Genomic DNA, 25,517 nt, shown 5'->3' with positions numbered 1-25,517 from the left:
ATTATTCCCATTAGATAATACTACCCATATCAGTTAACCCTCTGATCTCACCCAAATAACCAAAGGTAGCTTGGTTCTCCATAGTCATCTGAGACCTACATGATCTACTGAAGGTGTTTTCTTAAACACTTGATGTTATAACTACCTCCAAGTCTCAAATTACCATGTTTGGGGAGGGAGGTATTTCCACAGAAGTAAAACCCAGAGGGCTTACATGGTGCCTTGGAAGCAACTGTTGTTTACAACTGTTGGGACCTCCCCAGGTGGGACCCACATCAGTCAGATTGCATTGATTGACAGTGCCTCCAGTGTGGCCTTAAGGTCAGAGTAATTGAGCTCAGGCCTTGTTTTTAGAAGGATCACCTAAGAGAAGTCGTTTCAATCCATCTATCTTTTCTTTTAGCTGCCGCACTTGCGGCATATGGAGGTTCCAAGGCTAGGGACTGAATCGGAGTTGTAGTTGCTGGCCTACACCGAAACCACAGCAACATGGGATCAGAGTCGAGTCTGTGACCTATACCAGAGGTCATGGAAATGCTGGATCCTTAACCCACTGATCGAGGCCAGGGATCGAAACTGCGTCCTCATGGATACTAGTCAACTTTGTTTCCTCTGAGCCATGACAGGAACTCCTCAATCTGATGACATTTTTTCAGGTTGCTGATCAACTGACTCCAGCCACACAAATCCATTTTATGAATTTGGCTTTCTGGGCTATTTCCAGTTTAACAATATGCACTTTTTCATGGCAAAAGGTACTCAACACAGACCCATAATCTCTTATCTCCCTCACCTCTTTTTTTTTGGTCCTTTGTCTTTTTAGGACCCTTAACCCACTGAGCAAGGCCAGGGCAATGTGCCAGGAGTGGGCAGGGAGGCCATTCTCCTTGTGATGTGGGCTTGCCACCGAGAACAAATAAATCATCTTTTGGCAGAAATCACAAGTGTGGCATGAAGCAGTAGCTTCTTCATTAGTAATAGTCTTTTCCTTTATGCCCAGGCTGTGGAGGTGGACATGTCATCATACTCAACGATTGTGGCAACCTGGCTGGTGCAGGCTGATTCTGGCTGATCTCATCAGAGAACAAACTATTCTTGTGGGCATATTCATTAATGAGTCAAACAGTTTCATCATTACTCATAATTTGTTTCCATTCTCTTCATGACCCTCAAGAGCATTTCTTTATAATAGCAAAAAAAAAAAAAAGTCGACATCTTGCCCACATTTTGAGCCACTGTAAGCACTTTCAATCTGTATTGCTGGTTAAGTTTGTTTTGAGGCTTCCAGTGGACACTGTTGAGTTTTAGTCTAGCCAGAGCATTAGTAAACGAGGCCCAAGCAGTCAAAGAACCATCTGTGAGATGAGACCCCCAAAGGGCTAGTGACTCTGGTTTTATTTTAGGCAGCACAGTAGATGATAAAATTTCCTGCACATGGATAGCTACCAATTTCTCACATAAATGCTGCTGCTGCATTTTCTAATATACGTATATATTTGACAAGTGAGGGTTTTTTTTTTTTTTTGGTTGCTTTGTACCATATCAGTCATGGGCTTCAAGTTGTCTCATCCACAAAATGGACATATGAGGCTGGAGAATCACCAGGCCCCTAAGGGTTAGGCATTCAGTTTTGACAACAGCTCAGTAACTGTGGTAGCCATGCCAATACCCCAAGTCCAAGACCATAAAGAATATTAATACCTTTATCAGAGGCTCTAGTGGGCAAATTCATTTGTCTCAGAGACTTGTTCTTTCTCCAATTTCCAAAGAATGCAACAAGGGAAGGTGAACTCATGCTAAGCCATGATCCAAACACTGGTGGGTAATGTTAGGTGACCCAATCCCACTAACAGTCTTCTCTACCTGCTGCTCTTCAGTTGTGAGATAACACCCTCTAGTATTTACAAGACAGGGAATTTCTGTTACTGCTTTCAAGTTTATTCCTTTGTGATCAAAGAAGACACTGTACAATTTCAGTCACTTAAAAGTTGATGAGGCTTGTTTTATGACTCATTATGGTCTCCCATAGTTCAATGTTTCTTTGGTACTTGAAAAAAAATTATATTCTGTTGATCTGGGGTGAAGTGCTCTGTATATGTCACTTTGGTTCTGTTGATTGTGTTGTTCAGCTCTTCTATATTCTTACTGATATACTGTTTAATAGTCCTAAGAGTACGGTGTTAGAGTCTTGACCTATAATTGCAGATTTGTCTATTTTTTCTTTCACCTCTATCAGTTTGTACTTCATGTGTTTTGAGGCTCTGAGGTTTGTTGTGAACATATTTAGGATGTCTTCCTGGTGGAATGATCCCTTTATCATTATGTTATTGTATCGTTATGTCTTTGTCTTTAATAATTTTCTTTGCTCTGAAGTTTACTTTATATGATAATTAATAAAGGCACTCCTGCTTTATTTGATTAACATTTGCATGATATATATTTTCATTTTTTAACATTTTTTTTTCTTTTTTGGCTGCTCCGCAGCATGTGGAGCTCCCAGCCAGGGATCAAATCTGAGCCACACCTGTGGCCTACACTGAAGCTGTGGCAAGGCCAGATCCTTTAACCCACTGTGCCAGGCTGGGATCAAACCCACGTCCTGGCACTGCCGATCCCATTGGGCCACATCAGGAACTTCTAGTTGGACATTTTATTTTATGTATTTATTTATTTATTTTTTCAGGGCCGCACACGCGGCATATGGAGGCTCCCAGGCTAGGGGTCTAATCGGAGCTGTAGCTGCCAGCCTACGCCACACCCACAGGAACCCCAGATCCAAGCCACATCTGCAACCTACACCACAGCTCACGGCAACGCTGGATCCTTAACCCACTGAGGAAGGCCAGGGATCAAACCTGCCACCTCATGGGTCCTAGTCGGATTCGTTTCTGCTGCACCACGACGGGAATTCATTGTTGGACATTTTAAAATACACTCTGCTGATCTGTTGTGTTTAGACTATTTACATTTAACTTAATCAATAATATGTTAGGGCTTAAGTATTTTTATAATTTTTGCTTTGATTTTAAAATTTAAGAAATACATTAGTACAGGATAATTATATTTACGTGTCTTTTTACCTAATTCTGATGTTTTTCGGTCCTCTCTGCAGTTTCAGGCCTTTTGCTATAATTCTTTTCTGCTTATGTATCTTCCTTTAGTCATTGTTTTGGAGTAGGTTTGCTATTGACACATTCTACTAATTACACTTCATCTAACAATGTTTCAATTATTTCCCCTTACTTTATGAAATGTACATATTTCCTTCTGGCCTGCATAGTTTCAGATGGAACATTTCCTGTCATTTAAATTGCTATTTCCTTCAAATAATGTCTTCTCCCTGTCTGCCTTCAAGATTTTTTTCCTTTTTCTTCAGTTTTTAGAAGTTTTATTATGCTGTATCTTGTGTGGATTTATTTGGGCTTATTTTGTTTGGGATTTGCTCAGCTTCTTGTGTGTTTATGGTTTAAACTTTTTTTTTTTGGCCAAATTGAATTTGTGAAAGTTGCAGCCATTATTTTTCTTTTCTTTTCTTTTCCTTTCTTTCCTTCTTTCTTTAATTCTTTCTTTGCCACACCTGAGGCAAATAGAGATTCCCAGGCTAGGGGTCGAATAGGATCTGTAGCATCCGACCTACACCACAGCCACAGCAATGTCAGAGCTGAGCCGCATTTGCAACCTACACCACAGCTCGAGGCAATGCTGGATCCTTAACCCACTGATCGAGGCCAGGGATGGAACCTGTGTCTTCATGGATACTAGTCAGATTGGTTTCTGCTGTGCTACGATGGGAACTCCCATTATTCCTTCAAATACTTTTTCAGTTCCATTTTCTCCTCTCCTTCAGGGATATTAGCTCCTTTTTTTTTTCTTTTGCTTTTTGCTTTTTTGCTTTTTAGGGCCGCCCCTGCAGCATATGGATGTTCTCAGGCTAGGGGTCCAATCGGAGCTGCAGCTGCAGGCCTGCATCACAGCCACAGGCATGCCAGAGCCAAGCCATGTCTGTGACCTACACCACTGTTCACAGCTCACTGCAATGCCAGATCCTTTAACCCACTGAGTGAAGCCAGGGATTGAACCCACATCCTCATGGATACTATAATGGGAACTCCGATATTAGCCCTTTTATTGTTATCTCACAGGTCCCCAAGTTTCTATTCATTTTTTTAAAGTCAATTTTCTCTCTGTTCTTTGCATTGAGTGAATTCTATTGATCTGCCCTCAAATTCATTGATCCTGTCCTCTTTCATTTCTACTCTACTATTGATCCCATCTAGCCATCAAAAAAAAAAAAAAAAAAAAAATCAGTTATTGTGGGAGTTCCTGTCCTGGCTCATCTGAAACAAATCTGACTAGTATCCATGAGAATGCAGGTTTGATCCCCGGCCTCACTCAGTGGGTGAAGGTTCCAGTGTTGCCATGAGCTGTGGTGTAGTTCGCAGACTCAGCTCGGATCTGGCATTGCTGTGGGCCCTAGCCTGGGAACTTCCATATGCCGCAAGCTTCCATATGTCTAAAAAGACAAAAACAAACAAACAAACAAAAGAAATTCAGTTATTGGGTTTTTTTCAGTTCTCTAATTTCTGTTTTGTTTTCCTTCCTTCCTCGCTAACTTCTGCTTGCTTAGATTTTTCTATTTTTTCATTTGTTTCAGGCATATTTGTAAATTTGATGGTAGTTGTTTTAAAATCTCAGCCAGACTATTCCAACTCTAATTCATTTCAGTGTTGGTATCTGTCTTTTTTACTCAAGTTGTTATTGTCCTAGATTTTGGTATGGTTAGTGATTTACCATTATATCTTGGAAAATTTGTATATTGTATTTTAGGACTCTAGAACCTTGCTTAATTTTCTTATTTATTCATCTATTTTCTATTTTTCAGCTGCCCTCGTGGCATATGGAAGTTTCTGGGCCAGAGATCAAATCCAGGCCAGAGCTGCAATCTATTGCTGCAGCAATGCCAGATCCTTAAGGCAGCCCTGGAATGAACTGTTGCCTCCAGAGAGACAAGCCACAGCAATGCCACATTCAAGCTGCATCTACAACCTAAGCCACAGCTTATGACAATGCCCAATCCTTAACTCACTGAGCGCGGCCAGGGATCAAACACTCATCCTCACAGACACTGTATCAGGTTTTTAATGCACTGAGCTACAACGGGAACCCCTAATTTTCTTTTTTAAAGGGCAGTCCCCTTGTTTAGTTGTAGCATGAAAGGTGGTTGAGAGTATATGTTGGGCTTCTTGCTAGGCCTTACTGATACTACCCTGGAAAAAGTGGAGTTGCCTTGCTGTAGATGGGTGGGATACATGGTCAGCCCCTGCCTCAGTCTCAATGACATCTCCCTTGTAAAAGTGAGACATTGTTTCACACCATCTCATTGTCTCCAGTTGGGTATGTAAGTGTGGCTCTCTGGAGGACCTTGCTGACACCAGGGGAGCAAGGAATCTTGGTACTTGCCTTCTACTTGTAATTCTGCTTCTCTCATGTTGAGTTGTAGAGGCTCAGCTTCTACTGTGCCACCTGACACTAAAGAGGGGGAGCTGAGTGTTGACTAGCTCTCCCTTGCACAACCTTGCTCTCTGCCTCATCATTGCCAGTGAGGGTAGAAGCTTAGCTGCTCGCTGGGCTCCCCTGACATTAGGTGGTTAAAGTCACCAAAATGTTGACCAGCTCAACCATATATTGCCTTATTTAATCTCATTGCTGCCGGGTAGCTAAGTAGGTTCAGCTACCCACTGGGCCTCATCTGCACCAAAGATGGCAAGTAGAGTGCTGAGTTGTACTCTCATTGATGGCAGGTGGGCGTGGAGGCTTAGCTCACCACTGGACTCTTCTTCCATCATTACTTTGGTAGAGGAATCAAAACACCAGGTGAGAGATGAAAAAGAAGCTCTTGGCTCAGCCCCACTGACACTAATGTGGTAGGTTATAGGTTAATCAAAGCACCTTCTGCTTCTTGTTGATTGGCAATGGAAGATCAACTCCCTTCTTGTGTTGTCAACATCACCCAGCAGGGGAATTTGAAACACCGCCTTCTTCCACCAGGAAGGGAATGGGGGGTTACTGGTGGAATCAGAGCACCACCATCTGCTACAACACAGCAGGGGGTGGAAAATGGGTTCTGTTGGGCCACTCTTTCCTTTTTCTTTTGGAGAGGGAAAAGGCTTGTTTGTTGTTTGTTTTGTTTTCTGCAGTACCCTGTCTGAGATATATAGGAGGTAATAAGAAAACCAACAAAAATCACCACTATCGTTCTAGTGGTACTAGATGCCTTGGTAGGCCCATAGGCAGTCTGCCTTCTCTCCACCTTCCAGAATTTATCTGTGGTTGCTTTTTGTGATATGTCCAGGATATTTTTGTCACCAGAGAGAATAGTTATTAGGACTGGGATTACTCCACCTTGGCCAGAAGTCCTGCATGATTAAATTTTATATTGAATTTCAGCAATGTCAGCCTTAACAGCAACAAAGATAAGAACTTTTTTTGGGCTGCCATGAAAGTTGTCTGGTTTTTATACCATAATTTTTGCTGAGAAATGACAGGCTTGAGCTTGCCATTTTCTCTCTCTAAATGCTCACGGGCACTCAGAAGAATTTCTCCCCACTCTAATCCTTATAGTCATCCTGACTACCATAATAGTCAAGTGCAATAGCCTCCTGGGCCTGCAAGGCACGTTTCAGTTGGTGCTTCATAAATGATAACTTGTTCAGTTGTGATATCTCTGCATGTCATAGATTATAAACATCTCATTTACCACTGGCAAGGAGATCAGTATTGCACTCAAACTGAAAGGCACAGCCAAATCAATCCTAAAATTACATCTTTACCTGGGTATCTACAGAGATCATTTCTGGTACCAATTCTGCATTGACCACAGCCAAATAATAGTAGTTAGCAATTTGAGCTTGGAAATTTTAATATAAAGAATTATTAATTATAACAGCTGATTGTGGTATTGAAGGATTGACTAGTAAGAAATTAGGTTACTTATTGAAGGATTGACTAGTTAGAAATTGTGTTAGTATATCCACATTACTACTTTTAATCACTATCTACTGTTCCATCTTATGCATTATCATAGTTTATTGTTAAGTTACTTTCAATTATTTGTTATCATGAACTAATTTGCTAAGTATTTGTGTTGGCAGCTCTTTCCCTCCCTCTAAATCAACATTGCCCTCCTGGAATAAATCCCACCAGGTCAGGGTGAATGATCCTATTATTATTATTTGTTTAATATGCTATTGCCTTGAGTTTGCTGGTATTTTATTGAGGATTTTTATATCTGTAGTGATAAGGAATTTTCACCTGTAGTTTTTCTTTGTGATTCTTTTTTTTTTTCTTTTAACAAGGGTAATGCAATTATCGTAGAATGATATAAGAAGTGATCTTTCCTCTACTATTGTAGGGAAGAGTTTGGGAAATTCTTTGAATATTTTTAGAATTTACCAATTCTAGACCTTTCTTTGTTGGGGATAGGGGTTTGATTACTGATTCAATCTCATTACAGATATGTTCAGATTTTCTATTTCTTCTTGAGTCAGTTTTGGTAATTTGTGTGATTCTTGGAATTAACCTTGTTTTACAATTACCATTGGTGCATCTGTTTTCTAAATGACATGAGAAACAAAAAGAGGAGTTACTAACAAAAACCAATAATACTAGTTTTTATATTTACCTACATAGTTATCTTTACTGATATTTTTTATCTGTTACTGTCTAGTATCTTTCCTTTTCAGGCTAATGGACTCAGTTTAGAATTTCTTGTAGGTCAGGTCTACACTGACTTAGCTTGACCCAACTTTAATTAGGTTTCTCTACCCCTCACAAATCCCTGAACTTTGGCTGTCCCATGTCTGACCAAACACACAAATACTAAATATCCACCTCCCCTTAACAGCTCATTCCAAAAAGTGTGAATCACAGCCATACAAGTTTCCTGTCAGACTACCCAATCACAGTGTTTGTTTACCTCCTGCACTCACCTGGCCAATTTCCTCTCAAGAGTTCCTGCTAACCCTTCTTATTCCTCCTTAGACAAAAAAAGCCTTCTTCTATTTAATTTTGAGATGATTTTATTTTTTAAAATTTTAAAATCTTTTTAGGGCCACACCCTAGCCTATGGAAGTACCCAGGCTAGGGGTCCAATTAGAGCTGCAGCAGCCAGTCTGCTCAGCAGCCACAGTAGCTTGGGATCCAAGCTGTGTCTGTCACCTGCACCACAGCTCAGGGCAATGCCAGATCCTTAACGCCCTGAGCAAGGCTAGGGGTTGAACCTGCGTCCTCATGGATACTAGCCTTGTGTTCATTACCCCTGAGCCACAACAGGAACTCCTTAAGATGCTTTTAGATTCTGAAATCAAGGCATTCTTTCTATTGCAATAGTCTTTTTAAAGTATTTCTCATTATCTGAGGCTGGATTTATTTTTACTTGTTACCTGAAGCGCCAACTTGCTTGTATTTTTCACTTCTGAAATTAATGTTATTATTTATCACTTATGTTTCAATAGTATTTTATTGTTGGTGTTTCCTACTATTTAATTCACTTAATTACTTAGTATTTAAAGTAACTTTCCTACTTATATTAATAACTCATATTGATTTTCAACTTTGCTTCCTTGAGTTTTAAAAGGCACCCTGGGGGAGTTCCCTTTGCGGCACAGCGGAAATGAATGCGACTGGGAACCATGATGTTGCCGGTTCAATCCCTGGCCTTGCTCAGTAGTTAAGGATCCGGCGTTGCAGTGAGCTGTGGTGTAGGTCGCAGACGTGGCTTGGATCCTACTTTGCTGCGGCTCTGGCATAGGCCGGCGGCTACAGCTCCGATTAGACCCCTAGACTGGGACCCTCCATGCGCCGCTAAAAAGACAAAAAAAAAAAAAAAAAAAAGGCACCCTGCCTCTGAGACTATTTGTCTGAGGTACTAAAAAAAAAAAAAAAAAAAAACTCCGGACAGCGTACAGTAGAAGCGATACCCTTAGGCCACAATCTCTGAATTGCTAAAAAACGCTAACGTTTCCCAAATTTCCTCAAGGTCCTGGAGAGCAGGCTTCTGGGAAATGAAGTCTGGATGTTTGGGAGTCGCCGCGTGTGGTTATGGGAAAAGATCTTCCGCTACTCCTGCGCCTGGGAGATATCGCTCAGGCTCTCCCTCTAGAAAGTCTTGGACCTGTTGTGGGAAATTGTTCCAGAGCTACCAGGTCTGTACGCCGCTCAGGGAGCTGGTGCGGCCAGAGGGCGAGTGGTGGACGAGGCAGAACGGTTGAACGAGGGCTAAGGGGGCCCTGTGTGGCTTCAAGGAGCGGGTGGCGGGGGTGGGGGGTGGCAGCGGCAGGGGTAAAGGCGGTACCCGAAGGTGGGGAGGCAGCACCCGGGAACCTAAGAGGGCGGGCGGGCGGGGGTGGCCTCGGAGAAGTCTCTTGTCTGGGAAGGTCCCCGGCTTTGGGCGTGGGGACTCCGGACCTCCGGACCTCGGGGAGCATGCATTTTCCTCGTGTGTTCGCCCCCTCCACCACGCAGGCGGCGTCGTCCTCGCGGCCAGCGGGAGTGGGGCACGTGCACACCCGTGATGGATGCGCCCTGCCCAGGAGAGGGGGTAGGGTTCCTGTGGTCTTTGATACAGGGCAGAACTGGGTATAAGAATTATCTGATAAAGGTTACCTGCTTGAAACCTTATCTCCTCATCTGTAAAACTCAGGTTTTTAACAACATATACCCTGTGAGGTTGTTCAAAGAATTAAATACTGTAGCACAGCGCCTGGCAGTAAATATTAGCAACTGTTGTTCATAGAAATACTCATTCTTTTTTTTTTTTTTGTCTTTTTGCTATTTTGGGGGGCCGCTCCCGCGGCATATGGAGGTTCCCAGGCTATGGGTCGAATCGGAGCTGTAGCCCCCTGTCTACACCAGAGCCACAACAACTCGGGATCCGAGCCGCATCTGCAACCCACACCACAGCTCACGGCAACGTCGGATCCTTAACCCACTGAGCAAGGGCAGGGACCGAACCCGCAACCTCATGGTTCCTAGTCGGATTCGTTAACCACTGCGCCAGGACGGGAACTCTGAAATACTCATTCTTCTTACTCGTTGGTTTGTGCTCATGAACTCTCACTTAGGTCATTATAACCCCCCACCCCCCACCCCCCGCTCCCTTAACAAATAAGAAAATAGACTGAGAGGACAGTTATATGTCTAGAGTCACAAAACTATTGGATGACAAACTGGAAGACAAATTCAGATTTTCTCCAGATGTCATGGTCCTTCTCATTTACTATCTTGGTTATAAAAGTCAGCGTTGCATCCTCTGGGGCACTTAGCAGAAATAATTTGACCTGTGAAGGAATAACGTGAACGATTGTATGTTACCATGTAGCAGCTCTGTTTCTGGGATTTCTAGATGTCTTCGGAATCCTTAGGCAGACAGCATAATTGTTTCTGAGTTAGTTCTGTAACAGTCTAGCTTTGTCTGTGTTCTTAGCATCCTTGGTTTGAGTTTGTTGAAGGTCTGACCTGAGATTTTGTGAAATAATGGATACTCAGAATTGAACTGTGGGCCTGGGTGCAGGTTCCAATTAAAATGAATTTGTCCCGTAGGCTCATTTCTCACCTACCTTGGAATAAAACACCTCTTGTGAAGTAAGAAGGAGGATTTTCTAGGAACAGAATCCCACGTGTAAGAGAACCACTCCACCACTTGAATGAGTTTTTCAGCAGAAACAGTAGTTCCAGAGAGGAGCCGATCCCAGGTTATTGACACCTGCCCAGCGTGAGTGAGATTTGGATGATGTTGTCACATTCAGAAGCCATCACAGGCTACCTAGTGGAGGAAAGTCTGGACCAGATTTCAGGATTGGGGAACTGGGCTGAGAGGAATGAAGGAAGCTTAGGCTAGCCAGGAGATATAATTTCATTGGAATGGTTTTGAGGACATGGTGTAGAGAAGGAACTTTATAACTAGGTTGGAATAAATTCTGTTTTACCAATCCTAGTTTAATCCTCTCTCTGTTTTTCACTCTCAGATTCTGAGCTTCTCACACAGTGAATCTGGCATCTAAATATAGTGCTGATGATTTTTTCTCCCTCCCTCCCTCCTTCCTTCCCCTCTCTCCCTCCTTTCTCCCTCCTTCCCTTCCTCCTTTTCTTTCTTTCTTTTCTGCCACACCTGAGGCTTATGGAGGTTCCCTAGGCAGGGACCAAACCCAAGCCACAGCAGTGACACCGCCACTTTCTTAACCCTCTGACCACTGGGGAACTACTGATGATTTTCTTATATAGACAATAGGACAAGAGGTGTTTTCTATTTGGTAAAAGTTGGGAACAGTTGGCATTCCCTGGTGGCCTAATGGTTAAGGATCTGTCATTACTTCTGTGGCTATACCTCAGGTTCCATCCCTGGCCCTGGAACTTGAGCATGCCAAGGGCTCAGCAAAAAAAAAAAAAAAAAAAAAAAAAGTTGGGAAAAATTGGTCCAGAGGGTATAAGTGAATTTCTGTGGTTTTGTGTTCTTCGCAGAGCCAAGAGTATGTGTTGAGTTTCCCATTACCCAGGCCAGTGGCTGACTGCATCATCATTGATAAAACACATTTCTTAAAGGGCAGTCTTTTGAGAATCTACATATACTATTTTTAAAAAAATTTTATCCATATTTAAAAAATTTTAAAGTTGAAGTATAGTTGATTTTCAATGTTGCAGGTGTACTGCAGAGTGATGGATATATAGATATATCTTTTTCAGCTTCTTTTCCATTATAGGTTGCTACAAGATATTGAATAGAGTTCCTTGTGCTATACAGTAGGTCTTTGTTGTTTGTCTATGCATATACTTAGAAAACACTTAAAAAGTAACTTCACCTTAAAGTGCTTCCTTCCCTTTTTTTCATAGTTTTAGGTGAATTCTCTACCTCAAATAGTAAACAAGAAAATATACATGTACAACATTTGTGGTATAACTTTTGATGAAGGCTGACTGTTTTCATTTAGTGTATCATAATTGACCATTTTTTTTGTAATTTTTTAATTTCTTTGAAATAGAGGTGCGTATATTGTTAAAAAAAGAAAGTAATTACATTCACCCAATGAAAAATTGCAGATCCAAACTCTCCATGACTATATCACAGTTGCATGAAGACATGTGGGTATTTTTATCGTGTATCTTTCCTGCCCCTTCTCCTGGAGGAAAAAGATATTCTTCCACAGAGAGGTGTGTTACTCAGATGAATTTGGTAGTTTTTTAAATAGGCAATTCCAAGAGTTGCAGGTAATCTGTATCTCTAATGACCTTACTCCTCTGTTTCTATCTCAGCTATACCTTCAGAGATTTCAGCATTTTTCCAAGACCAGCAAAATATGAAGAAATTCTATGTGAGTTGTTGAAGTCATTCTATACTTTGTTTTACAATGTCTTTTATTGAGGTTAATGACTCCTGTATTTCAGATGGGAAGTAGAAATAGATAAAATGAACCTGAGGGAAACAGCATAACATAGTGGTTCTCAAACTTTAATGTGCATTAAAATCACCTGGAAAGCTTGTTCAACTTGGAGTGGGGCTTGAGAATTTCAAACTCAAACAAGATTGCAGATGTTGCTGATATTGAGGTTTATAGGTACTACAGGAATAGTAGATCTCTAGGGTAGAGTTGGCAAAGAGACACACAGATCATAAGAAGTTATGTGATTATCAGATTTGAGCTGAAAATATTTCTATCATTGTAGTCATGGCCAAAAAAAGGACTCTGTGTTACATAGCTTTCATTGATCATGTGATATGTGACTAAAGCTACCTTTTGGAACCTAAGGACTTTCTGGCATTGAAAGCTGAAAAAAACCCTTTTGTTTCTTTTCATGTAAATGATGAACAGCTTTCTGGTGGCAGTGATGAAATAAATGACTGCAGTTATTCTTCAGTGGAAGCAAAGGACAGTACCAAACAGAATCCAGTTAATGAGGTTTTCAGGAGACCATATTACTGATGCTCATGTAGACAGCTTTCCGATGGTCTTCTTGTATTTTTCCCCCAGATAAAACTAGCATATCTACAGAGTAAATTGACCTCGTGTCCTTAAATTTCCAAAATTCTTATTCTTGCTCAATATGTAGAATGGTCAGTTAAGAGATGATTTTATGGCAGATGTTTCTGTACTTAAATTTCTTTCTTTCTTTCTTTCTTTTTTTTTTTTTTTTTTTTTTAGTTTTAATTCTAGGGCCGAATCTGTGGCACATGGAGGTTTTCCCGCTAGGGGTCTAATCAGAACTGTAGCCGCTAGCCTACGCCAGAGCCACAGCAACGTGGCTTCCAAGCCGCATCTGCGCCCACACACCACAGCCTGCGGCAATGCCAGATCCCCAACCCATTGAGCCAGGCCAGAGATCAAACCCGCAACCCCATGGTTCCTAGTCAGATTCGTTAAGCACTGAACCACAATGGGAACTCCTGTACTTAAATTGCAATCTGCTTTATGCAGAATGGTTTCTTTCTCATCATTTGCTGGAATTTGGTCAATAAAAGTCATCAATAATATATATTTGTTCATTGTGGTTAAATACACAGAAACATTAGACATTTTAAAGTGTACAATTCAGTGGCATTTAGTACATTCACAGTGTTGTGCGGCCATCATCACTATCTAGTTCAAGAACATTTCCATCGTCCCAAAACCTAATACCCTTTAAAAATCATTCTCCATTCCCCTTTTACCCCAGTCCCTCATCTACTTTCTGACTTTTATGCCTCTTCTGGATATTTTATATAAATGTCATCATAAGATATGTTTTTTTTGCATTTTTCAGTTAATACTGTTTTCAAGGTCTGCCCATATTGTCGCATGTATCAGACTTCATTTCTTCCCCCACTCCACCTTTATTAATGTATAATTAACAAAATTGTAAGATATTTAAAGTATTTATCATGACAATTTGATATACATGTACATTGTAAAAGGATTCTTCCCATGTAGTAAATTAACATGTCAATCACCTCAGTTATTTATCTTTTTTGGGGGGTGGCAAGAACATTTACATTATCTTAGCAAATTTCAGTTATACATTATGGTGTTATCAATGTTAGTTATCATGTTATACATTAGATCCTCAGACCTTATTCATTTTATAGTGAAAGTTTGTACCCTTTTACCAAGATTTCATTTCTTTTTTACGGCTGAATCATATCCCATTGTATGGATGTGTACCGCATTTTATTTATACGTTTATCAATTGATTGATGTTTGTGTTGTTTCCACGCTAACACTACTGTGCTGCTGTCAACATTTGTGGACATTTTTGTTTAAATATTTGTTTTCAATGCTGGGTATTTACCTAGAGGTTGAAATGCTGGGCCCTATATTAATTATATTTAACTTAACGAGGACCCACCAAACTTTTTCACAATGACTGCACATTAACCAGCAGTGTATCAGAGTTCCATTTTTTCTCATTCTTCAGCAGTGTTTTTGTCTATTTTTTTTTATTATAGCCATCCTGGTGGGTGTGAAGTTGTATTTCATTGTGGTTTTGATTTGCTTTTCTCTAATGACAAATGAGCACCTTTTTGTGTGCTTGTTGAACATTTCTATATCTACTTTGCAGACATGTCTATTCATCTCCTTTGTCCATTTTTAAATTGGGTTGTTTATTTTAAGAGTATTTTGGGTACTAGGCTTTTATTAGATAGGTGATTTTCAAATATTTCCTCCCATCTTTGAGTTGTATTTTCATTCTCTTAATAGTATATTCTTTGAATCAAAAACGATTTTAATTCTAATAAAATTTGATAAAATTTTGGCTTACCTGTTTTTCTTTTATTGTGTATGCTTTCGATGTCTTATCTAAGAACTCATTGCCAGATCAAGATCATGAAGATTTACCATGTTTTCCTCTAAAATGCTTCAGTTTTAGCTCTTACATTTAGGTGTTTGATCTATTTTGAGTTAATTTTTTGCACATATAACAGGAGGATAAGATCCAGTTTCATTTATTAGTATGTGGCTATCCAGTTATCCCAACACTATTTGTTGAAGGGACTTTTTTTTTCTCCTATTGAATATGCTTTGTACCCTTGTTGAGAATTAGTTGACCAGAGATGTATAGGTTTATTTCTAGACTCTCAGTTCTGTTCAGTCGATGTATATGTGTATCCTTACACCAGTTCCATACCATTTTGGTTCTCCAGTTTTGTGGCAAATTTTAAAGTCAGGACATGTGAGTCCTCCAATTTGTTATTTTTTGTCAAGATTGTTTTGACTATTTGAGGTTCCTTGCAATTCCGTATTAATTTAAAAATCATGTCCATGTCTGTAAAAAAGGCTTTTGGATTTTTCATCAAATCTGTGAAACGGGTAGGGGGAGGTATTCCTATCTTAACTACATTAAATATTCTATTCCATGAACAAGGAATGTCCTTCCATTTATTTAGATGTTAATCTCTTTCAGGAAAGTTTTATAGTTTTTAGTGTACAAGTCTTAGACCTCCTTGGTTAATTCTCTTCCTGACTACTTTATTCTTTTTGATGCTATTTTAAATAAAGCTGTTTTCTTAATTTACTTTTGGATTGTTCATTGTTAATGTATGGTAAAACAACTGAGTTTTTGCGTGTTAATCTTGTATGCTACAATTTTATTGAATTTGTTTATTAGCTCTAATAGTTTTTTGGCAGATTCTTTATTTTTTTAATTACTTAATGAATTTTATTACATTTATAGATGTACAACAATCATCACAACCAAATTTTATAGCATTTCCATCCCAAACCCTCAGTGCCTCCCTCACCCCCCAACATGTCTCGTTTGGAAACTGTAAGTTTTTCAAAGGCTGTGAGTCAGTATCTGTTTTGCAAAGAAGTTCCCATTGTATCCTTTTTTTAGATTGCACATGTAAGTGATAGCATTTGATGTTGGTGTCTCATTGACTGACTTCACTTAGCATGATAATTTCTAGGTCCATCCATATTGCTAAAAATGCTGTTATTTCCTTTTAATGGCTAAGCAATATTCCGTTGTATATATGTACCACATTTTCTTTATCCACTCCTCTGTCAATGGACATTTAGGTTGTTTCCATGTCTTGCTATTGTATATAGTGCTGCAGTGAACATTGGAGTACATGTGTCTTTTGAGTCATGGTTTTCTCTGGATAGACACCCAGGAGTGGGATTGCTGGATCAAATGGTAGTTCTATTTTTAGTTCTTTGAGGAATCTCCATACTGTTTTCCACAATGGTTGTACCAGTTTACATTCCCACCAACAGTGTAATAGGGTTCCTTTTTCTCCACATCCTCTCCAGCCCTTATTGTTTGTAGACTTTTGGATGATGGCCATTCTGGCTGGTGTAAGGTGTTTTTGATTTGCATTTCTCTAATAATGAGTGATGTTGAACATCTTTTCCTGTGTTTCTCAGCCATCTGTATGTCTTCTTTGGAGAACTGTCTGTTTAGATCTTCTGCCCATTTTTTGATGGGGTTGTTCATTTTTTTGGTATTGAGCAGTAGCAGGTATTTATAAATTTTGGAGATTAATGTCTTGTCAATTGCTTCATTTGCAAATATTTTCTCCCATTCTTTGGATTGTCTGGCAGATTCTTTAGAATTTTCGGTTTGTAAGATCCTTTCATCTATAGATAGAATTTTATTTCACTCTACTTTGGATGCCTAATTGCTCTGGCTGGAACTTCTTTTACAGTGTTGAATAGAAATGACCAAGGTGGATATTTGTCTTGTTCCTCCTCTTAGGGGGAAAGCTTTCAGTCTTTTACCATTAAATATGTTAGCTGTGGGTTTTTCATAAATGCCTTTTATTTTTCCTCTGTGGTTTCTTTACCTCTTTAAACTTATTTGAGGCAATCGATTTATAATCTTTGTCTAATATTTCCAAAGACTAGGCCTCCACAGGGAAAGTGTCTGAATTTTTTTTCTCTTGTGAATGGGCTCTACTTTCTCATTAAAATGCCTTATAATTTTTTGTGAAAACTGGCCATTTTGACTATTATAATACGTAAGTCCAGAAATCAGACCTCCTCTCCAACCCCCACAATTGATACTGTTGTGTGAGGAGTCGTTTTTTGCTTGTTTAGTGAATTTTAATAAAGACTGTATTCTTTGTTGCATGTCATTACTGAAATCTCTATCCCATTTTTTTTTGTCTTTTTGCCTTTTCTTGGGCCACTCCCGCCGCATATGGAGGTTCCCAGGCTAGGGGTCTAATTGGAGCTGTAACCACAGGCCAGAGCCAGAGCCACTGTAACACAGGATCCAAGCCACGTCTGCAGCCTAGACCACAGCTCATGGCAACGCCAGATCCTTAACCCACTGGCAAGGCCAGGGCTTGAACCTACAACCTCATGGTTCCTAGTTGGATTCGTTAACCACTGCGCCACGATGGGAACTCCTCTATCCCATTTGTGTAGTGCTCAACTAGTGATTTAAGAGTGACTTCCGGGAGTTCCCGTTGTGGCTCAGTGGTTAACAAATCTGACTAGGAGCCATGAGGTTTTGGGTTCCATCCCTGGCCTTGCTCAGTGGGTTAAGGATCCGGCATTGCTGTGAGCTGTGGTGTAGGTCGAAGATGTGGCTCGGATCTGGTGTTGCTGTGGCTATGGTGTAGGCCAGCGGCTACAGCTCCAATTAGACCCCTAGCCTGGGAACCTCCCCGCATGCCATGGGTGTGGCCCTAGAAAAAGACAAAAAAAAAAAAGGAGTGGTTTCCTTAAATGCCTGGAGCCAACAAAACCAAAAATCTCCCCATCCTTTCTATGGGATGTGTGTGTATTGGGGAACACTTTCAGCACCACACAAGGAAGTTCACAATTCTTCCCTCACCCTCACTTTCTATTTGTGCAGAGCTTGATGGTCATCTAGAGGTGAGAACTTAGGACCTTGTCAGAATTTTTTTGAATATGTGCTTCATCCTAGATATGTATGTGTCTTCTAGATTTCCAGGAATATATGGAAACTTTTCAAAGCCCCAAAGCATTTCATGTGCCAGCTTTTCTTCACAGGCTTTTTTGACTTATCTGTTGTTTGCTCCAGCTGACCTCTTTTGCCCTAGTGGCAGCAGCTGGTTCATTTGCCTGTAAATGTTTTCAGCAGATGTCTTTCACATAAGTCATTTCTCTACCGTGAGAGTTATGAGCATTTTGCTGTAGTCTTTTCAGGTCTCTACCAGACAGGTCAAAACAACCCCAATTGTTTAAGAAACAGCTCCGTTTTGTTCTCTCTGGCACTAGGAATCTATACCGAGAATGTTGGATTACATCTTCAAGACCACCACTGAGCCATTATTAAGGGTTGTACTATCTCCTGAAAATTTATACATTGAAGTCTAAACCACGCCCCCATAACTCAGAATATGACTTTATTTGGAGAAAAGGTTTTTGTAGGCCTTTACAGAATTAATCAAGTTAAAGTGTGATCCAGTACTGGTGTCCTTATCAAAGGGAAATTTTGGAGTTCCTATCGTGGCACAGTGGTTAACGAATCCAACTAGGAACCATGAGGTTGAGGGTCCGATCCCTGGCCTTGCTCAGTGGGTTAAGGATCCGGCATTGCCGTGAGCTGTGGTGCGGGTCGTAGATGTGGCTCTGATCCTGCGTTGCTGTGGCTCTGGGTCTGGCCGGTGGCTATAGCTCTCATTAGACCCCTAGCCTGGGACCCTCCATGTGCTGTGGGAAGTGGCTCAAGAAAAGGCAAAAAGACCAAAAAAAAAAAGGGAAATTTGGACACAGAGCTGCATACAGCCGGAAGACATTATTGAGACATGGGGAGAAGACAGCCATCTGAAAGCCAAAGAGGAAGGCCTTGAATAGAGTCTTATCTCACAGCCCTCAGAAGGACCTAATCTGCTAATACCTTAATCTTGGACTTCTAGCCTCTAGAACTGTGAAATGATAAATTTATGTTGTTCAAGCCACTCAGTCTGTATACTTCGTTATGGCAGCCATAGCAAATTAATGCAACCTGAGAAGGTGAAATGGAGCAAGGGTAAGTTAAAACAACATAAGAGCTCTCCTACCAGGTTTTGGTTGCATTTTTCTTGATTAGTCATTTCTTGTAACTTTTGTCTATTTTCCAGAGTTCTGCTAAAGTTGATTCTTACAGTTTTTGCCAGGTTTTTGGGTGTTCCTATGGGTTGATGCAGCCCTAGCAGTTCCCTGCTCTGCTGTTTTTTCTAATTAAAGTCTTAACAATGATATTTTGCAGTTTTTGAGTTACTTGATCTCTCTGCAGCATATTACCCCACTGCCTGTGCTCTTCTGCAAAGCCTCTACTAGTGACTCCTGTGATTCCATACAGCTCTCTTCCTACCCTTCTAGTGATGTTGCCTTCATGGATTCTTTTTGACTCTTGGCAAATAGTATGTCTTGTATATTAGTTTCCTATTAAAGCTGTAACAAATTACCACAGATAGTGGTTTAAACTGACACAAATTTATCCTCTGTAATTTTGGAAGTCAGAAGATGAATTTAGTCTTACAAGGCTAAAATCAAGGTGATGACAGGACTGGTACCTTCTGGGCTCTGAGGAGAGAATCCATTTCCTTGCTTTTTTCAGCTCTTGTGGCACCTTTCTATATTTTCAAGGCATATCGCTTCAGTCTCTGCTCTGTCTCTACATTGCTTTCTCCTCTTCTGTAGTCAGATCTCTTTCTCTCACTCTGGCTTCTTATTTATTAGGGTGCTTGTCATTGTGGTTAGGGTTACCTGGATAATCCAGGATACCCTCTTTTTAGAATTCTTAGCTTAAAGTCTCTTTTGCCATATACAGTAATATTCACATGTTCCAGCGATTAGGACATGAATATATTTAGCCTGTTACACCTCGGTTTTCATTCTCGACTCATTGTTCATATACACATCCAATATATATGTTTGGACTTCTAATTCTCTTTGTATAAGTAGACAGAAATATATGTATGTATCATGGAAGAGTTTATATTTTGTGTACTTCTTAAAATCATGTCAGTTATCTCATTTGATATATAGGTTACTGCAGTACCTTTTAAAAAATTCAATATTGCACTTGAGATTGGTCCAAGTTGATTAATAGTTTATTCTTTTTAATGCCGTATATTTTATTATGAGACCACATTTTTGTTTTCTGTTTCTTTACTGAAAGACATGTTATTTTCCATTTTTCATTATAGTATATTAATACAAGCATACCTTGTTTTATTGTGCTTTGCTTTATTACACTTCACAGATGCTGCATTTTTTACATGTTGAAGGTTTGTGGCAATCCTGCATTGAGTCTATTGCCACTATTTTTCCAAAAGCATTTGCTCCCTTCATGTCTCTGTGTCATATTTTGGTAATTTTAGCAATATTTCAGACTTTTCATTATTATTCCACTTGGGTGTTTTGTTTTTGTTTTTTAGGGCCATACAATGGCATATGGAAGTTCCTAGGCTAGCGGTTGAATCAGAACTTCAGCTTTCGGCCCACATCGCAGCCACAGCAGTATGGGATCCAAGCTGCATCTGTGACCTACACCACAGCTCATGGCAATGCCAGATCCTTAACCCACTGAGCCGAGGCCAAGGATCGAACCTGCATCCTCATGGATACTAGTCAGATTTGTTTCTGCTGCTCCACAACAGGAACTCTCTTTTTTTCTATTTGTTATGGTGATATGTGACCAGTGGTCTTTGATGTTACTATTGTAATTGTTTTGGGGGCATCACAAACCACACCCACATAAGACAGTGAACTTAAATGTCATGTGTGTTCTGACTGCTCCACTGACCAACTGTTCCCAGTCTCTTTCTCTCTCCTTGGGCCTCCATATTCCTTGAGACACAACAGTATTGAAATTAGACCAATTAATAACCCTGGAGTGGCCTCTAAGTGTTCAACTGAGAGTCTCATGTCTGTCACTTTAATCAAAAACTAGAAATTATTAAACTTAGTGAGGAAAGCATGTTGAAAGCCTAGGCAGACCAAAAGCTAGGCCTCTCTCACCAGTCAAGTTGTGAATGCAAAGAAAAAGTTCTTGAAAGAAATTAAAAGTGCTATTCCAGTAAATGAACAAGTGATAGGACACTGAAACAGCCTTGTCTCCAAACAACAGATCTGGAGAAAGTTTAGTGGTTTGGATAGAAGATGAAAGCAGATGTAACATTCCCTTAAACCAAAGCCTGATCCAAAGCAAGGCCCTCATTATCTTTTCTTCAATTCTATGAAGACTGAACAAGATGAGGAAGGCTGCAGAAGAAATGTTTGATGTTAGCAGAGGATGATTCATGAGGTTTAAGGAAAGAAGCTATCTCTATAATGTCGCAGTGCACAGAGAAGCAGCAAGTACTGGTGTAGAAGCTGCAGCAAGTTGTGCAGAAGATCTAGCTAACGTAATTAATGAAGGTGGCTACACTAAACCACAGATTTTTCAATGTAGACAAAGAGCCTTAAATTGGAGGAAGATGCTATCTAGTAGGACTTGCACGGCTAAAGAGATGTCAACCCCTGGTTTCAGAGCTTCAAAGGACAGGCTGACTCACTTGTTAGGGACTGATGCAGCTGTTGACTGCATTAATTAGTCAACTCATTGTTAAAAAATTGAAGCTGAAACTCATTTATCATCCTTAAAGCCCCAGGACCCTTAAAAATTATGCTAAATCTATTCTGCCTGTGCTTTATAAATGGACCAACAAAGCCTGGTTAATGACACATCTGTTAGCAACACGGCTAAGCCCACTGTTGAGACCTACTGCTTAGGAAAAAAGGTTCCTTTCAAAATATTACTGCTCATTGACAGTGCACCTGGTCACCCAAGTGTTCTGATGGAGATGTACATCAAGATTACTGTTGTTTTCATGCCTGCTAACACATCCATTCTGTATCACATGGATCAAGGAGTAATTTGAAGTCTTATTACCTAAGGCTATAGCTTCCGTAGATAGTGGTTCCTCTGATAGATTTGGGCAAAGTAAATTAAAACCTGGAAAGGATTCACCATTCTAGAAGCCATTAGGAGTGTTTGTGTCATGGGAAGAAGTTGGCATGTGAATATTAACAGGAATTTGGAAGAAGTTATTTCAGTCCTCATGGATGAATTTCAGGAGTTTAAGATTTCAGTGGAGGAAGTAACTGCAGATGTGGTAGAAATAGCAAGAGAACTACAATAAAGTGGAGCCTGAGGATGTCACGGAATTATTCCAATTTCTTGATAAAACTTTAATGAATTAAGACTTGCTTCTTATAGATGAACGAAACAAGTGGTTTCTTGGCAATGGATTCTACTCTTGGTGAAGACTGAACGGGCTGTTCAGTTATGGGAAGAAAATATTCAGATGCTTTCCTACATTCTTTTTAATCTAAAAAAATAATGAAATTTTACATGTACATTGGCAATGTAAGTTCACAGTTTGTAAATTAAAAAAAATGTTTCCCAGATGGAAGAGTAACCCAATATTTTGGACACCCCTTTTCTACAGGAGTTATGTCCAAAATTATTCAAGACTCATTTCCCCAAATACCTCTATTGTTCCTTATATTATCATAGTCCTAAATGGTACTCTCTTATGTGCTAATTTTTTTCCCTTTAACTACATATTTTAGATGTATCCATGGTTATGCTGTTGCCCCAGGATCATCAATGTTATTCTAACAACTCAGAATTTTACCTCAATAAATCCTACCCTAATAAGCAGGAATAGAACTTTTGTCCCCTTTGTGACGCAAATTAGTTTTGTACATCTTTTCACTATAATAACATCTTATTGTACTTATATGCTTGTTTGTTTTACAGATTAAGTGCTCCTTGATAACAGTAACATTACTTTATCTTCATATTCCTCCAGAGTAGGGGAGTTCTTTATGGCATACAGGCACATGGTAGGATTCCAATAATTTATCAGTAGTAGGGAATATCTATTACGATTTCTCCCTCTCAAACCCAGTATAGTACAGAAGTGTATGCCCCCAAACGTATTTTGATGAACTCTGAATAGTGAACACAAAACTAGTCTAATGCAGCTTTTCCATGTCTTCCAATTCTGATTACTTAAATTTGAGCTCAAATATGCTATTTCAGGGATCCTTATCATTTGAGGATGTGACTGTGGGCTTCACCCAGGAGGAGTGGCAGCAACTGGACCCTGTTCAGAGGACCCTGTATAGGGACGTGATGCTGGAGAACTATAGTCACCTCATCTCAGTGGGTAGGGATTGTTTTCCATGTAGACTCATGGTATGCACGTCCTTTCTTGGTGCTCATAGTTGTGGAAGCTCTATTGAGTTTAATGATATTTAGGCCTGAGATTCAGGGTGATTAGCAGAAGGATTGTTGAGACACCAGGAAGAATAGATTTTTTTCCAATAAAAGATTGAAATTGGTCTCTGATGATTGATTTTCTGTTTTATTCAGAAGCTCTAAATCTCATGAGCCTAGCCCAATTCCCATGTCATTTCCCTTTCACAGGGTATTGCATCCCTAAACCAGAACTGATCTTCAGGTTGGAACAGGGAGAGCAACCATGGATATTAGAGGAAGAGTCCCCAAGCCAGAGCTACCCAGGTGAGTTAGGGTGTATTAATCAGAGGGACTTCTGTTTGATGACAGATATGAATACTTCTTATTCTTAATTGTTGCTCATACATTCATTTTTTCATTCAACAAATGTCAAGTACCTATGTGCATCACTCAGGTTTTAGGTGCTGGAAATATATCAGCAAACTCAATTATGTCCCTGACCTTATGGAGCTTACATTCTAATAGGGAGAGAAAGGTAAGAAGTGAACAAAACCACATATATACACACGTAATATGCCAATAAATAGCAAGGAAATTAAAGAAGGTTAAGAGTGATGAAGTGTTATACCTTAGAAAGGAGGTCTGGAAGGCCTTTCTGATGATATCAGCTAGAGTAAAATGAGGGTGAGAACCATGAGAAGTCTGGATCGCAGAGGTAACATATGTCAGTTCAGGCAGGGATGTACTTGGTGTTTTGGAGGACACACAAACATCAGTGTGGATTGAGGGAAATGAGTGAGCAAAGAGTAGTAAGAGCTGGCATTGTAGAGGTAATGGGGACTCCAGTTATGTAGGGCCATTTAGGTCATGATAAGGACTTTGATTTTTTTAATCTTATTTTGAGTGTAGTTGACTTAAAATTGTATTAGTTTAAAGTGTACAGCAAAATGGTTCAATTATACATATATTTATTCTTTTTTCCCATATAGGTTATTACAAATTTTTGGGATTTCCCTGTGCTGTACAGTAGGCCCTTGTTAGTTATTTTATGTACAATACTGTATGAGGACTTCAGTTTTATTCTGAGTGAGATGAGAAGCCATTGGTGTGATTTTACCCAGTAAACAACCATGCCGATAGGTCTTTTAAATTGACCTCTCTGGGAGTTCCCGTCGTGGCACAGTTGTTAACGAATCTGACCAGGAACCATGAGGTTTTGGGTTCGATCCCCGGCCTTGTTCAGTGGGTTAAGGATCCGGCGTTGCCATGAGCAGTGGTGTAGGTCACAGACGTGGCTCAGATCCCATGTTTCTGTGGCTGTGGTGTGGACCAGCAGCTGCAACTCTGATTTGACCCCTAGCCTGGGAACCTCCATATGCCGCAGGTGCAGCCCTAAAAAGACAAAATAAATAAATAAATAAATGTAGTAATTTAAAGCTGAAGGATTAGATAAGATCTCTCCTTAGGAGTAGGAAAGCACAGATTCGAGAGGTCTGAAGTCTGTACCTTTCAGAAGCCATGAAAATGAGATAACAACAACAGCAGAAGATAAGCAGTAGTTTGGAGATTGGGGGAAACAGAATGTAGTATCCTGTGTTAAGTGAAGACAGTGTTTAAAGGACAGCGTGAATTTCTTTGAAGAAGGGTATGTGAAGTAAATCATTTTCTTTATCCAAGCCTGCAGATCATCCAGAACATTGAGGTAAATGAGCAATACAAACTAGTTTGTAAAATTAGAGAATATCTAAAATTCCAAATCAGTACAAGTTTAAAAGCTGCAAAATCACTGAAAAAGTCAAGCAGGAATGTATGTATCATCAGATGGATAGAAAATAAAAGCATTTCTGATGCTCAGAGGAATTGACAAAGTATATCTCAGGGACAAAGTAAAGTATATACGCTGAGTTGTGAAACGTAAATCTTTAGATTAACCAGAATGCTGGGCACAGAATAGCTGCAGCTTCTTTGGCAAAAATTTGGTTCTGTAAAGTAGACATAGTAGGTTAAGTGTGAAAACAGACAAGCCATATTTTTCAGTAGCACTCTGTTTTTCTGACAATGTAAGAAAAGAGAGACTTTCCATTGTGAAAAACAAAAACCCTCACAGACCCCTACATGTGGGGAAACAAACTTACATGTTATTTTAGTGAATAATCCTAGAACAGAATTAAAAGCAGAAACTTACATGATAACATTAGGAGATATAGACCTCCTCCAAAAACGAGAAAATGGGGAGCAAGGCTGGTTGGGAGGAATGGAAAGTTCAAAGGAGCCATTACGTGGTTAGCTACTGCTCTGTACCTCTGATTTCTCAGTCAGCAAGATATTTTCGTAGTCTT

General features: G+C 39.9%; 1 protein-coding gene across 1 annotated transcript in view; it reads left to right on the top strand.

The window, feature by feature from the left end:
* Nucleotides 1–9,111: 9,111 nt before the first annotated feature.
* Nucleotides 9,112–25,517, top strand: part of LOC125116385 (zinc finger protein 33B-like) — a 30,012-nt gene continuing 13,606 nt past the window's right edge. Inside the window, 6 exon segments of the mRNA XM_047761574.1 lie at nt 9,112–9,203; nt 10,600–10,771; nt 12,094–12,204; nt 12,307–12,365; nt 23,020–23,146; nt 23,407–23,502. Coding sequence (XP_047617530.1) covers nt 12,126–12,204; nt 12,307–12,365; nt 23,020–23,146; nt 23,407–23,502 — 361 coding nt within the window. The 5' untranslated portion in view covers nt 9,112–9,203; nt 10,600–10,771; nt 12,094–12,125.

Source organism: Phacochoerus africanus, chromosome 15 (assembly GCF_016906955.1).
Source record: "Phacochoerus africanus isolate WHEZ1 chromosome 15, ROS_Pafr_v1, whole genome shotgun sequence".
In the NCBI taxonomy this organism is placed as follows: Eukaryota; Metazoa; Chordata; class Mammalia; order Artiodactyla; family Suidae; genus Phacochoerus; species Phacochoerus africanus.
This window is presented reverse-complemented; position numbering and strand designations above follow the sequence as displayed.